Here is a 14,989-nt window from a genome sequence, read left to right as displayed (position 1 = left end):
ATTTCCCTCAGCCCACTGGCTGCAATGTTGACACCTTGAGGTGCCGTGAGACCTAAATTCTGAACATAGTCTTCCACATCGAGTTGATGGGGTAATATATCCAGGGGTGAATAGTTTTAAATTCTTGGGGGTACTATGACAAAAGTATATATAAAACTGCTTCTTTGTGTGCTTTGGAATTTCTGTGCTAATAAATTTTTTTGCGAAGCGGTAAAAGCTGGTTAGCTCTTAAATTGTTACAAAATAAATCTGTATTTCCCTCAGAACATTGCACTGGCTGCAATGTTGACACCTTGAGATGCCAATGAGACCTAAATCCTGAACGTCATGGCATGGAGTGCATCCCAGTATTCCATGTCTGGCATATAACCATTTATTTTAGCTTTTAAACTGGTTCTATTGATCCTGTGTCCAGACAGAGGGATAATCAGTAGCCCAGCATCATGACCTGTTTGTTCTGAAGATCCTGCAGCTTCCACTTCTCTTCCTAACATGGCGCCTCCTCACCCTGACTCTCATACTGACAGGAGGAACCACAGAGCTGTTAGGTTAAAGCTCATCTTSTGAAGTTGGGATATTTTTCCTCCAACAGGGTCCAGAGGAATCACCTCAAACCAGATGTTGGACTGGATTTTATTTCAATGTCATTTGTGAATGTTAGAGCTTTATTTTCAACAGTGGAGCTACAAAGGTTGAAAAAGGTCATTATTTTGGAGGAAATCTCATCAACATCAATATTTTAACTAAATAAGAGGCAAAAAAATTAGCTTGATAGAGGAAAAACCTCTCAGACTCTGAGCTCCAAGCAAGATGCCAGAGAGCAATACAATAAAACTATTATTTTTAAATTAGACAATTTAATTTCACATAATTATCGTGGTAGAAGCCATTTGTTTGTTAAATACTTAATGAAACATATTTACCGTGTTTGATGTTTGTTATAAATGAGTACACTCACAAAGAACAAGGTAATTAGTCCAAGTTTGTCGTTTATTGAACGTTCAGAAACTACAGCGGCTGTGATGCCCCTAGACAAAGGTAAAGAAAGGTAAAACAACCCGAACAGATGATCAACTCAAAACCACTCGCACCTTTTTACTCTCACTCTCTATTTGCCGTTTAAGCACACCCATTGCGGTGGCAACCGCTCGCTCCTCGAGCCGAGCACTGATTACGTTAAAAACATTTAGTCCGTTATGATATCAGGCTTGATATTTATTTTGCATCATTAATAAGCCACCCTGAACACAGCGGTGGTTGATTAGTTAATTTTAAACTCCTGCTCTGCTAGTTATTTTGGGAATGGAACCGAAACGCACAGAATTGCGCAGCTCCTTGTTGAAACAATAATCACTGAGATTATTATTTTTGTTGGGTCATTAATTTGATAACGTTTTGTTGACTTTTTTTTTTTTTTTTTGTTCTTTAAGTTATGAACGTTTTGATAAGGAGCCAGAGGAGGACGTGCTGGTCTCAGCGTCCTGGCGGAGTTCAGTTTGTCACCTAAAGCCGAGATTAACTCAAAGCCTTCCACGATCGACATATTGTACCGCTGCTCTAACAAAGCACGAAGAGTTCAGAATCAATATGAAAGGGGGGGTATTTATTAACTGATTAAGTCGTGTTTCAGATTGTTCTTGAAAAACTAATCAGTCACGGCTGATTAGTGGGTGAACTCACGGCTGCACAGTGAACCCACTGATTTTATACAGCAGACAGCCGCTCCTCTCTCTTGCAGGTACTGCGAACCCCCGCTAAATCTTTTAGGGGTACGCAGTACCCTGCCGTACCCCTTACTTTGATCGTACTGACTCTTACGGAGAGGGAAGAGTGCCAAATGACAATTAATAACTTATTAAATAATTATGTAAATGTGTGCGATAATTTAGTAAATACAAGGACAATGAAGCTTTCTGAAATACATTTTTATTTATTTTTAATGAATTTATGCAAATATAAGTGAACAGATCTTAATTAAATGTTCGGTTTGGATATAATTTCATTGCAAATCTTAAACTTCCTGTCATTCTGATGTTTGTAAACGAACTGATCTTCATTTCCTGGTCAGGATCCAGAACTGCAGATCATCACCAACTTCAGCTGAGAAACAGAGATGCTCTGCATTCAGCCAAACCAGTCAGATCCATTTCTTTTTTCAAACAATATTAGACATGAGAAAATAAACAGGAGGAAAATCTTAGAGGTCAGAGGTCATCATCATGATCCAGTCAGAGTCTCTTTAGACTCAAACTGCTGCAGCTTCAACCTCTGAGAAGTCAAAATCGAATGAAGATAGTGGCCTCCACCTGCAGAGAGAAGAAGGATGGAGAGATCAGATCAGTGAGTGTTTCCAGCCTCTCCAGCAGCAGTCAGTGACGCAGCACATCCAGTAGATGGTTTCCAGGCTGCAGTCAGACTGATCTCAGAACTGTGACCAAGATGAACCTGATCAGTTGTTTCCTGTTGAACTGAGAGAACAAACAGATCTGAGATCAGATCTGCTGCTTCCACAGTTTGATGAATGAGGACCACTGTCTCTAGACATGATGGACGGCTGGACGCTGGAGTCCAGCTGGACTTCCTGGAGACATGGACACAGCAACAACACTCATCTTCACACCAACACAAACACAGGAACACAGCAAGCTGCTGCTCCTCTGATTGGCTGATTGCTGTCTCTGTGTCCAATCAGGAAGCCTGAACCATTCTCCTCCCACTGAGAAGCTGCAACTTTACTGGGAACACTGGAGCTTTGCTATGATGCTAACTGGGTTTAGTTCAAGCAGGTGGACTCACTCCAAACATTTACTCACTCTACAGTCTTTACAAGATCCTTCAGCTGCTGAACATCTGACTCCTTCATCCTGTAGTTTCCTCTCAGGTCCAGTTCTGTCAGATGGAGGCTGTTGGACTTCAGAGCTGAGGCCAGATAATCACAGCTGATCTTTGACAACCTGCACCACTGCAATCTAAATAAAGAATAAAAGGTGTGAGCTGAAGTCAACAGGATGCAGGTTAAATCTGATCAAATAACTAATAAAAATGTAGATAATGAATTTAATTAAAATGATCTGACTGGATGCTCGAAAAGACTATTGTGTTCATGTTGTGCTAAATGGAGTTCACCTGTCAGTGAAGCTATTCTCGCCTAAAATAGCATCACAATGCTAAACATGTAATACTAACATTAACGTCCAGAGTTCACATTTCTAAATAAGTTCCACAAATGATCAGGGCTTCCTGAAACTCTGGAAAGATGAATGGACAGATTAACACTTTGCTCCAATCTGACGATTGAAGAACCTGAAAAATAGATTAAACAAAACAGATGTCTCTGTTGTTAAGCTCATCTGTCTATTCAGCAATTTAAAGCAGAAAGGGTTGTTGAATTGAAAATGTTATATCAATATATGGGTTTTGATTTAAATTCAGTAAATTACAGACCCAGCAAGTAGTCTGATTTAAATTTTTAAATTAAATCCCACCACTAATTTAAAACTACTGATTTTGTTCTTAATGCCACCCAACACAGACTGGACTGAGCCCTGGTATGCAGATGAACATTTTTTTGCAGTATTTTATAGAGAAAGTCTCCTCCAGCAGGGCCTAGATGTGAAATCTGACCCCTCAGTCTCCTTGTCCTGCTCTGCCATATTGGAACCTGGACTCTGCCGGAGCTGGTCAGAAGTTTAAAGCCAACAGTGATGGTTGATATGATCACTGATGATCAGAAGGTCAGAGATGTGGATCACAGTCCATATTTATGCAGTGGATTAATCCTCAGTCTGTCTTAGATGGAATGATATCTGAGATTTTATATCTGAGCATTTTGGAGACAGGCATACATTTGAACGTGAGGCTGATGTCTGTAAAATGAGCAATGTGTTTGGTTGAATGTGTTTGTTTATAAAAACAAAGAAAACTTCAACTAGAACAAACCAGAGAAGAAGAAAGCAGACTTTACCATGAAGATCCTCAGAGTGGATCAGTAGGATATCAGCTAAATGCCTGCAGTTTACTTTCACGTCACAAATATCAGCTTTGAACTAATACATGATTTCTTACAATAAGCGTTGTAATTTGCAGCCGGGAGTCTGTAGGAAACCACAGAGCTCCTTCACTCCAGCATCTTTCAGGTCATTGTGGCTCAGGTCTAGTTCTGTCAGATGGGTCGGGTTGGACTTCAGAGCTGAGAACAGAGAAGTCCAGCTGGTCTCTGACAAACTGCACTGGACCAATCTGAATGAAGAATAAAAGATGTGAGCTGAACCCAACAGGATGCAGGTTAAAACTGAAATATGAAAAAACAAATAATACAAATATAGAAATTTAATTTCACTGAATTAAAGTCACAGAAACATGATGAGCTGATGTCTAACATCTGATCCAGTAAAACTAGTTCAAAAAGCTCAAAACAGCAGAACCAGAACATTTTATCATGACATGTTAGAGCATTTCAGTCTGACCTTCAGTGATAGTGGGCCGGAATTAAAACAGTCTTCCAGAAGCAAACTGTGACATTAGAGCATGAAGCAACATTCATAATTGTGTATTATAGTATGTGGTTTATATTTAAAATTCAAAAGCATTACAGAATTGAACAAGCTCCCAGGACCTGAAAGTCCTTTCTTGTAATGTCAGGAAGGTGTTAGTAGAAACTAAGAGTGTTCGCATTGAAAAAGAAAAACTGTAATCTTGCACTAGTGATTACAGAACATAAATTTGGCATTTAGTACCTTTTATATGACATTGTACAGGCATTGTATATACTGTAAAGAAAACAAACCTCAGAATCTTCACTTTACTGACTGAACTCCCCAAGATCACGCACAGATGCTTCATTCCAGAGTCTCTAAAGGTTCCACCTCTGATAGTTCTGTCTATTAAGATCTCACTTATTTCCAGTTGAGTCAGATGGGGGTTGGACTGCACAGCTGAGGCCACAATTTCACATTCAAACTCTGAGAGAAAACAGCCATCAAGTCTGTGAATAGAGAAGAAACAAAGACCGTTCTAATTAAAACAGACACTCTTAATCATAAACACAGACTCAAATATGATAACAGACATTTCAAAAATAGTTAGCCTATTGCCAGCTTTGCCATTTTTTTTTGCTATATTTAGTATAAAAACAAATCAGCATAGCTCAAAGTCATTCAGGCTTTAAAATATCAGTGATCAGCCAGAAAACTACAATCTGTGCAGCCCTGCTTTCTTTCAACAAGAGAAATAACAGTTACTCCTGCAAGCTGCTGGCATCACAACAAAATTTAACACGTCTTAATGTGGTTTTAAGATATGGGAAAATTATTACCCCATGACTTTTTACTCTGCACGGTCTGGCACACAGAGTAAGTGCTTTCAGAACGTTTTTGCATGTGATTTTGGAAACTGATGGGACAAAATCCCTACAGTTCAACAGTGACATTTGCCACTCTCCTCCTGAGTGTTGCGCTAAGACCGCAGCATGGTAAAAATGCAGATATTCTTACCTGTTTCGCAAGTTTTTGCAACTGTTATTCTGTGTGATATGTGGGCTGGTGGGAGCAATACTTGGTGCTCACCCTCACACTTAATTCAGTGTGTTAAGTAGACGAGGGACCACAGAGGGACAAAAATCGCTCACTATGGCATTACTAGAAAGGTTCATAAAGTCAATAACATTAACTGTGAACACCAACAATTACCACATGGCGTGAGCTTCATGGAGGGGTACGTGGTCTTGCTGATGTGGATGAATCCTATACCTTAAATAGCAGTTTTGGAAGTTTCAAGATAGTAAAGTTTGTGTTTGAATTCAGCTTGTTTAAAAAGTAATTTGAGCCAACAGCGCATTGCTGTTTGAGAGAAGGGAAGCACACAGACAATTAACATAGGGTATTTGAAAATCTGTTCAGACATCTATTGTGGATTTCAGCCAGTAAGCTGGGTAAAGCATAGCTTTTTATTTAAGCAGTTGGGTTTCTGAAATTCAACAAAGATGGATCAAGCTGAATGCATTGCTCACAAACTGAACTTTAGCTTTTATAACGTTTTGCTATGGCAACTTCGACACAATGGCTGACCCCACTGAAGGTGGAGGCGTTGTGACAGCAAAATTGAGACAATCCATAATTTTGACAGAGAAATAAAGAGAGCTCTCCACTTTGGACATCGTCGTACAGCTGCAAACTTTCTCCAGAGTTCATGTACAACATACGGATGGATTATTTTGCAGTATAGAGCGACAGGACGTGAGAATAATCAGATATCTTGAAGATAACAGGCATACAGTTCTTACTTCAGACAATATCTATCAGAAGAACACCAAAGAAACACAGTAGGACTACAATGGGAGGGGCTGCAGGACATACTTTCAATTTCTTATCTTGGGATGAGTGCCATAACTTTTGTTTTTAGAACATTATTAAGGCAATGTATTTAAGACTGGCAGCATAATATGTCTTTTTCAGTTAATAATACACTACAAGGCACCACAACTTACCTATACATACTGAAATCTGACACCATTCAGTGTCATTTAATCCAAGGAGCATAGAACCTGATGTTTTTCATTATTTTAATCTTTTGTTTTCACTTAAACTATGAAACTGAACCACAATGATCCTCATAAAACCTTTTGTCACATAAAGGTGTAACTGTGCATCGATATGTGAGCCTAAACCCATGAAATGCGTGTTATCTGCAGGGTAATTCCATTCTCACTTAAAAAGAAACTGGGTTGGATCAGCAGATTAACTCCAAACAGATCAGGCTCAATTCTTAATGTAGACAATCACACATATACATAATAGCAGCGCACAGATATTACCCCAGCATTTAAAGAGGGAATCTAGAAAGGACCATGCATCAATGGTTCTTTGCTGATGCTGACCTGTAGCTGGTGACCAGGTCCAGACAGTCATTCTTCAAATAAGCCTGTATGAATAGAAAATATCTCCATTCTGTAAATGGGCAACTTATATGCACAAAAGTGCCAAATAAATTTAGTGGCTTGTTGGCCTGGTTCAACACAATCCCTCCATTTGGAATAAACTTCAATAAAGAGACAATAAACTTGTCTGTAAATTGCAGCTGAAAGCTCTGCTATTCAAACAAGCATTTCCACTTGTATTAATCAACACTCTTTCTTTTTTTTTTTTTTATTTGGAATTTTTTTTGTAAAATTTATAGCTAACTTTTTGTGAGTTGACCTTGTGTGCCCTGAAAGATACCTTTTAACTAAAATATATAAATTTCATTATTAGAAATACTTATAATGCTGTAAGTAGGGATCGCTGCCATGGTCACTGCTTCACGTAGTGGCAGCTTTGCGGATATTTTTACTAATTTTCATATTTATTTATGGGCGGACCAGCAGCTGTGCTCTATTTCCTGCAATTTGGGATGTATAAAGGAAAGGTGGGTAGCCACATTTGCATGTAAAGTTCTATATATGTAAAGATAAAAGCCCTCCAAAGATGCTGCACTTTACAAAATTTGCCCCTACGCCAACCTTTAGTGTGAAACTTGCACACTCTTTTATACATGTCTTTTCAGATCTTTATGCAGGACAGCTAACAGCTTCAACAAAGGCTGCAGATGAAGAGTTGATGAGGAAAATTGTTCCAGCTCAGGAAGCAGAGTTCTATATATGTAAAGCAGAGTTCTCAGAGCTTTGGGAGGATCTGACAGAAACTAGGACTTTTTCTGGAACCAGACAACAATCACCACATTTAGGTCTCATTTAAAACACTACAAGGAAACTAGTCAGGGGAAGAAAAGATGGCTCACAAAGTTTCTAACTAGTTTCCATGGCAACAAAAGCAAGGGAAATTGTCCAAGTTTCCATCAAACTTAAACAGTGATTTTATAATTAATCCGTGAAGATGAATTATGGGGCAGAAGCCCAATGAGTGAAGAAGAGCTTAAAGTTAAAATATGTCTCTGACTGATTAGATCTTTCAGAAAAGATGAGATCTTTCAGAAAATAGAACTGTATGATATAGTTCTCAAGGTTTTCTTTTCATTTCAACATGAATATTTTTTTTAATTATCAAAATCCCTAAATACCAAATGCATGTTGGAAATATCTAAACACCAAAAGCTGCAGCTGTCCTGGATGAACTGAATATTTAGATGTTTGAAAGGTTAAAAAAGTCCAAAGGATGAAGGAAGTAGTTAAAGATCAAAAACATCCAGAATCAACTTGAAGAAAGAAGAAGAAACAGGAGGACAATCCGTGAGGACAATGTGTGAATGCTGATTCATTGTGTGAATCAGCATTCACACAATGAAAACATCTGGACTCACCGAGCCTTTCTGCAGTTCCTCACAGCTGGAACCAGTCTCCGTCGTCCATTTTCTGATGTGTTGTACTTCTCCAGGTCCAACTCATCCAGAACCTCCTCTGACATCTGTAGCATGAAGGCCAGAGCTGAGCACTGGATCTCTGAGAATTTTGGCTCTAATCTTTTCTCTGATTTCAACAGCCGTTGGATCTCCTGATAAAATGAGACGTCGTTCATCTCCATCAGACAGTAGAACATGTTGATGCTTCTGTCAGGAGAGATGTCAAAAGTGTTCATCTCTTTCAGGTTGGTGATGATTCTCTGGATGGTTTCTGGACTGTTCTCTGTCTGACCCAGCAGATCTTCTAAGAGTCTCTGGTTGGACTCCACAGTGAGACCATGAAGGAAGCGGACAAACAGGTCCAGGTGGCCATTTTTACTCCTGAGGGATTTCTCCATGACTTTCTTCATGAACTCATCTAGAGATGTTTCTCCGTATTGCTGTCCCAGGAAGCTACCCATCACCTCTGAGTTCCTGGTGGTGAAACAGTGGAGCATGTAGACTGCAGCCAGAAACTCCTGGATGCTCAGATGAACAAAGCAGTAGACTGATTTCTGGAAGATCACACTCTCTCTTTTGAAGATCTCTGTGCAAACTCCAGAGTACACCGAGGCCTCTGTGACATCCAGACCACACTGCTCCAGGTCTTCTTGGTAGAACATGATGTTTCCTTTCTCCAAATGTTTAAACGCCAGCCTCCCCAGCTTCAGAAGAACTTCCCTATCAGGTTCCATCAGCTCCTGTGAACTTGTCTCATGTCCTCCATGGTACTTTTTCTGCTTCCTCTTTGTCTGGACCAGCAGGAAGTGTGAGTACATGTCAGTCATGGTCTTGGGCAGCTCTCCTCTCTGCTCTGAGGTCAACATGTTCTCCAGAACTGTAGCAGTGATCCAGCAGAAGACTGGGATTCCACACATGATGTGGAGAGTTTTTGATTTCTTGATGTGGGAGATGATTCTGCTGGACAGCTCTTCATCACTGAACCTCTTCCTGAAGTACTCCTCCTTCTGGGCGTCGGTGAAGCCTCGTACTTCTGTTACCCTGGTAACACACGAAGGAGGGATCTGATTGGCCGCTGCAGGTCTGGAAGTTATCCAGATGAGAGCTGATGGAAGCAGGTTCCCCTTGATGAGGTTTGTCAGCAGAACGTTGACTGATGACTTCTGTGTGACGTCAGAAACCAGCTGACTGTTGTTGAAGTCCAGTGAAAATTTGCTTTCATCCAGACCATCAAAGATGAAGAGCAGTTTGCATTTAGCCAGCTGCTCTGCTGGGAGCTTCTGGAGTGTTGGATGGAAAACATGAAGCAGCGTGAGAAGACTGTGCTGCTCATCTCTGATCAAGTTCAGCTCCCTGAACAAAAGCAGAACCACCACACTGACATCTTGGTTCTCCAAGCCATCGGCCCAGTCCAGAGTGAACTTCTGCACTGAGAAGGTTTTTCCAACACCAGCAACGCCATTGGTCAGAACCACTCTGATGGCTCCATGTTGATCAGGGAAGGCTTTAAAGATGTCATGACACCTGATTGCAGAAACATGGAGGTTCTGGATCTTGGAAACTCTCTCCAGCTGCTTCATCTCATGCTGGGTGTTAACATCTTCACTCTGTCCCTCTGTGATGAAGAGATCAGTGTAGATTCTGTTGAGGAGGGTTCTACTTTCTGTTTCATCCCTTCCCTCAGTCACACATTCACATCTCATCCTCAGACTGATCTTATGCTCCTGTAGAACCTCCTGCAGACCAACATTTGCTGAAACAAAGATGGCTGAAGTAAAAAACATGATTCAGTGGTAAAGTTGGATCAAAACTATCTGGAACATTGAATGCAGCAGTTTTCAGCAACATCAACTCTTCTGTATCATGTCTCCATTGTTCTCTTTTCACTGCTTCTATCTGACTTTCTCCAGCCAACAACAGCTACAGAAGAGGCAGAAAGATAGAAAAATGTTTACTCCCAACTTTTTCCAGCCTTAATAAAAAATAATCTGGAGAAAAAGCTTATTGAACTGGTAGTGTTCACATTTAGAATGGCTTTTCTCAGTCAGAGAATGGATATGATTTTTTAAAAGAACATTTAAAGACTGGAAATGACATTGGACTGATTTGGCCCTATAGACATAAGCAACAGATTGTTAGAATTATTACATGTTGTGTATACAGTTATATACATTTCCTATCTGACTTTTTACCTCCTCACTAAAGTATCTAGTTTATGTTTCTCATAATCTTTCTCCGGTTCATCTCTTGTGATTTCAGTGCTCTACTTGTCATGAAGTGTCATTCAGTAAATAATGACACTTTTAATGTAAAGTTGCTCTAAAAGTTGCATTGAAAATCCATTAAAAATGTCAACTTTGTATTAAATTATAATTTACAAAATCATACAAAGTCGGCACTTTTCATTGACTTTTAATGCAACTTTTAGAGCAACTTTGCATTAAAAGTGTCATTATTTACCGAATGACACTTCATGACAACTGTCATAAAGATTCATAAAGACTTCTTTATGTTCATGACAGATGTTATGTCATGTTTATGACACTGTCATGTCAATCTTATGCACACCTCTTCAAATAAAGTGTTACCCTTAACATTAATATCAACCAATACTTGATTGGTGCTCTCTTTACACATCCTTTCTGCCATTTCATTCCCCTCAACCTCATAATGCGCTGAAATCCAAATAAAATTAACTGTAAGCCTCATCATTTTGATTTTATAAAGTGTTTGTTGTATTTAGAGCTGGTGACATGTTATGCTGCAACATGACCCTTCAGAATAAGAGTCTTCACTTATAATTTTAAAAAGCTAACTCAAATGTATACATTTTTAAATCCAAATAAAATAACATGAAATCCAGCATCGCTAACTCTTAATATTTTGGATGTCTTATCTAAACTGCATTGATCTATTATCTATTTATCACTTGTCATATAATTTGTATGGGCATTTTTTCTGGACAGGCTCAAATTAAATGAGGACTTTATTAAGCCGAGTTACCAAGACATAAGTTCCAGTTACACCAGCCGGAAAAATACAGATTTAGTTGAAATAATTGATCACAGGAAAACTTTTAAACCTTGAAATTACAAATCTAAACTAAACGTGGATTTGGTTCAACAGAGACAATAGGAGGAAGCTCTGATCGGAGCTCTTCTGTCTCACCTGGCGCACAGCTGCTCTGATTGACTGTCAGCAGTCCAGCTCCTGTTCTGGGTCTTTCTCCACACTGGGGGCAGGAGGAGGATCCACAGTTGGTAGAGACCGGATCCATCAGAACATTCTGACACAAAGAACAGCAGGACATGCTGCTCCTGTGAAGACATTTCTTCATCAGTGAAATATTTCACTAACAACAGACTGAAGCTATCCTACTGAAGCTGAAGATGTTCATGAAGGTCCACCACAGACTAAGAACCAGTAACTGGGTCAGAACAGAACCTCAGAACATTGATGATTTCTTGTTTGAAGTACGTCACTAAATTATATCTGGTATCATGGCTGATACCAGTGTTCCCCGTCTGGAAGATGCTGTGCTTCACTGGGTTTACAAACAATCTGAATCATTGCTTTTCACTTTCTTGGTTGTTTTAGTTTTCATGCAACATTTTCATCCATATTAATTCATTCAGACCTTCATTTAAACTTCTGATTTACTGACCAACATCCTTTATGTCTATCTTTAAATTAATATGTAAGAAAATTAAGTTACTGTTTACACAAACACTGAGATCAACCAGTTCATATCATTTATATTATATCTCTGTAGGGTCACATGAATCAGTTAGAAACTGGTTTCTTACTTTCTGTCTGATGGTCCAGGTTCATTACTGAAGTGTAGAGGTTCACCTTTGGAACGGTCACTCCTCATAGACAGACTGATGGATCCTAGAGGTTCTGCTCTGTCCTCCTTTACATCCTGATCTTCCATCTTCTGGACTTCTGGAGAGAGAAACCAGAACCAATCAGTCCAGTGATCCAGGTCCAGTAACTGTCCAGTGAAGCAGAAAGCTGGTTCCCATCATTTGTTCAGAAGATCAGAGTGAATCAGGTGAATGAAGGAGTGAACTAGTGAATTTATTTAGCTCCCACAGTGGACCTGAATGCATCATGACTCTATTGTAGCTCCGTATGGATGGAGTCAGTGCAGAAGGTTCTGAGGGAGCAGCAGCTCAGGTCGGGTCCACAGCTCTTCTCCAGACAGAACCGGGTTCAGCTGGGATCTCAGCAACATGTCAGCCTCTGAGGTCATGTGTGCAGCTCAGCAGGATTTCCTCTCAGCTAAAGATACACAGAGCAGCTTTCAGGGACACAGCATCCAACTGAGGTACCAGCTGGACCCACTGCAATGAATTATGGGTAAACAGCTGCTTCAATGAGTGGATGAAGCCCCCCCTCACTCAGCGAAGCCTGGAAAATATTTAGTCAACTGATCTGACTCGGAATACAAATTCAATATAAAGAGGCACATTAATGCAACTTTTTAGGTTATAAACTGAAATGTAAATAGTTTGTGCCCTAAAATGTTTTAAAATTATTTATTTTATTATTATTATTGCTCCATTTAAAAGGTGTAGTTATTTTAGTTTATTTGCAGTTTTGCAACAGCACCTGGAGAGACAAAGAGTTTCTTCCTGTTGCAAGGAGCAACAAGAAGAAAACCTGGAAAAAGACTGAACTCAGTGAGGAGGAAGAGAGGAAATCTGTGGACCGGTTAAAGCCGGTTCTGATCCACAGACAAGAGAAACATCAGTTTCTGATTAACCCAGACTAATGAGGGACGGAGAGATGTGTTTCACTTTCTGCTGATTTCAACAAGCAGAGAAACTAGTTTATAACTGTTTTTGTTCCGGTTTTTAGGTTAAAATACCAGAGAATTCACAGAGCACTGTAAAAAAGTTACATTAAGTTCTCAGTTTATTTAGGTTAAATTTGAAAAGTTCATTATTGCACACTCTACACAAACAGATCAGCTTTAGATACTGGTGCTGTCATGGTAGAGCCATTTATTTCTAAAGCACATGAAATACTACAAAGCATCTGGCAAAAAATAAATAACAATAAAATAACTATAAGAAAAATAGAAATCAGAACATCACAAATACAAGGAAGGAGTGCAACATTAAGACATAGATGTTAGTTCACTTTGAGAAAAATTGTTTTTAAACGAGTCTTAAAAAGTTGCATAATAGAGTTGATTATTTACCAGGTTAACTGCGCAGTTACTAAGTTGTGTGTTTATGGTTTATTCATTATTTCTCTCGTTACGTATGCATCATATAACCTCACTTAACATCACATTTTAAGCAGCAACGTCTCACAATAAAGTATTTCATTATATGTGACTAATTCCTTTCTAGATCAGCCCTTAATAAAGTAACAGAGTGGCTTTGCGGGGACCCCATGTGAGTCGAGCGACCCAGGCCGAGGTGGCCAAAGCCCCGGGAAGCTGCGGTGCGTTCATGGGTTAGAAAGTCTCCAGAAAGCCGATAGAGACACGGAGAGACCCGGAACGGCAACATTTACCTCTATTAACAAGTCAGCGCGTTATTTCCATCCTCCGCTCAAAATGGAGGCTGATCTGAAGAACAAAGTTAGTTTCAATTTCTTTTTCACAGAAAGTCAGGTGACTTGTGTTTTCTTCAGCGTCTAGAATCAAAGTTTGATTCATATGAATAAATATTAACAGTTCATACTGAGTTTACAAAGTGAAACAAAACTAGAATAAAGATAGAGAACTTTCAGTATTTCTGTTTTGCTGTTAGTGAAGAAGATTTGAAGCTGGGCAGGTTTTATCATGGATTCAGCAGAACAAACAGGTTTATGATGGTGGATTATGAGCGCTCATTGCCCTCTGGTGGTGAACTATTGTAAAGACAGATATTCCACTACATACTAACCAGGTGAATTGTTTATTTGTACTCATTTTCACCTTTATCGGGTCAAATAAAATCAGCTTAAATTAATGTTGTTAAAGAGCTACTGCAGGGTTAATAAATGGGAAAATAAAACTTAACTTACTTAATTAGAAATACTCCCAAAATGATTAACTGTGGGTAATTTTGAGAATCAAAGCTTGAAAAAAAATATGAACTATAAAAATGTGTGATTAAATCCAACCCGCTGAGGTCAGAGCATTGAGCAGGATGAAAATAACTAATGGGGAAAAATTTAATATAAAAGTTAAAGTTTAAAATGTTTCTAGTTTATTTTACTGGGTTAATTGCAGCGGGAACTGCAATTAACCCAGTTAAGTTAGCAGAAGGCCCCCTCGTGGAAGCAGTGTGTAACTACAACCAAAGCAAAGCTAGAGAGCGGATATGTGAATAGTACTTCGTTTGGGTTTTTTCAAAGTAACCCAAAGGAAATCAGAACATTACAAATACAAGGAAGAAAGAGTGCAACATTAAGACAGAGATGTTAGGTCACTCTGAGAAAAATGTACTGACACTGAATACCGGTGTCAGTACATTTTAGTTTGTTAGTTATTTATTTTATCAGAAAGCATGAGTGTGTAATCTTTTTTACATATAAATAGTACAATGGAGCTCTGAAGCCAAATTATCATAATTATTCTGTTATCCAGGAAAATTTTATATTTAATAAATATTCTCCTGACTCTGAACCGGAAACTCATCTTCTTTGCGTACAAACC

At 39.1% G+C, this 14,989-nt stretch overlaps 1 protein-coding gene across 4 annotated transcripts; it reads right to left on the bottom strand.

The window, feature by feature from the left end:
• Positions 1-1,909: 1,909 nt before the first annotated feature.
• Positions 1,910-14,077, bottom strand: LOC103457477 (protein NLRC3-like). Of its 4 annotated transcripts, none has more exons than XM_008397630.2 (8): positions 13,861-14,077; positions 12,138-12,276; positions 11,500-11,648; positions 8,293-10,099; positions 4,787-4,984; positions 4,066-4,239; positions 2,814-2,969; positions 1,910-2,306 (listed from the first exon to the last, which is right to left on the bottom strand). In XM_008397630.2, the coding sequence occupies exons 2-8, from the start codon at positions 12,263-12,265 to the stop codon at positions 2,246-2,248; spliced, it is 2,673 nt and encodes an 890-aa protein (XP_008395852.1). In that variant the 5' UTR covers positions 12,266-12,276; positions 13,861-14,077; the 3' UTR covers positions 1,910-2,245. The 4 variants fall into 4 exon arrangements, with proteins under 4 accessions (XP_008395852.1, XP_008395860.1, XP_008395879.1 ...); XM_008397638.2 differs by having other exon boundaries at positions 8,293-10,084; XM_008397657.2 differs by having other exon boundaries at positions 8,293-9,946; positions 13,861-14,076.
• Positions 14,078-14,989: the final 912 nt, after the last annotated feature.

This window comes from Poecilia reticulata, linkage group LG2 (assembly GCF_000633615.1).
Source record: "Poecilia reticulata strain Guanapo linkage group LG2, Guppy_female_1.0+MT, whole genome shotgun sequence".
Classification (NCBI taxonomy): Eukaryota; Metazoa; Chordata; class Actinopteri; order Cyprinodontiformes; family Poeciliidae; genus Poecilia; species Poecilia reticulata.
Note: the sequence above shows the minus strand (reverse complement) of the source record. Positions and strands in the feature narration are given on the sequence as shown.

What these genes read in the sequence shown, in the direction of transcription:
- LOC103457477 (XM_008397630.2), bottom strand. Translation starts at nt 12,265, where the DNA reads ATGGAAGATCAGGATGTAAAGGAGGACAGAGCAGAACCTCTAGGATCC. An exon ending in AGGAACTGCAGAAAGGCTCG is followed by an intron (nt 4,985 to 8,292) that starts GTGAGTCCAGAT and finishes CTCTATTCACAG; the next exon opens with ACTTGATGGCTGTTTTCTCT. An exon ending in TGCAAATTACAACGCTTATT is followed by an intron (nt 2,970 to 4,065) that starts GTAAGAAATCAT and finishes TTCTTTATTTAG; the next exon opens with ATTGCAGTGGTGCAGGTTGT.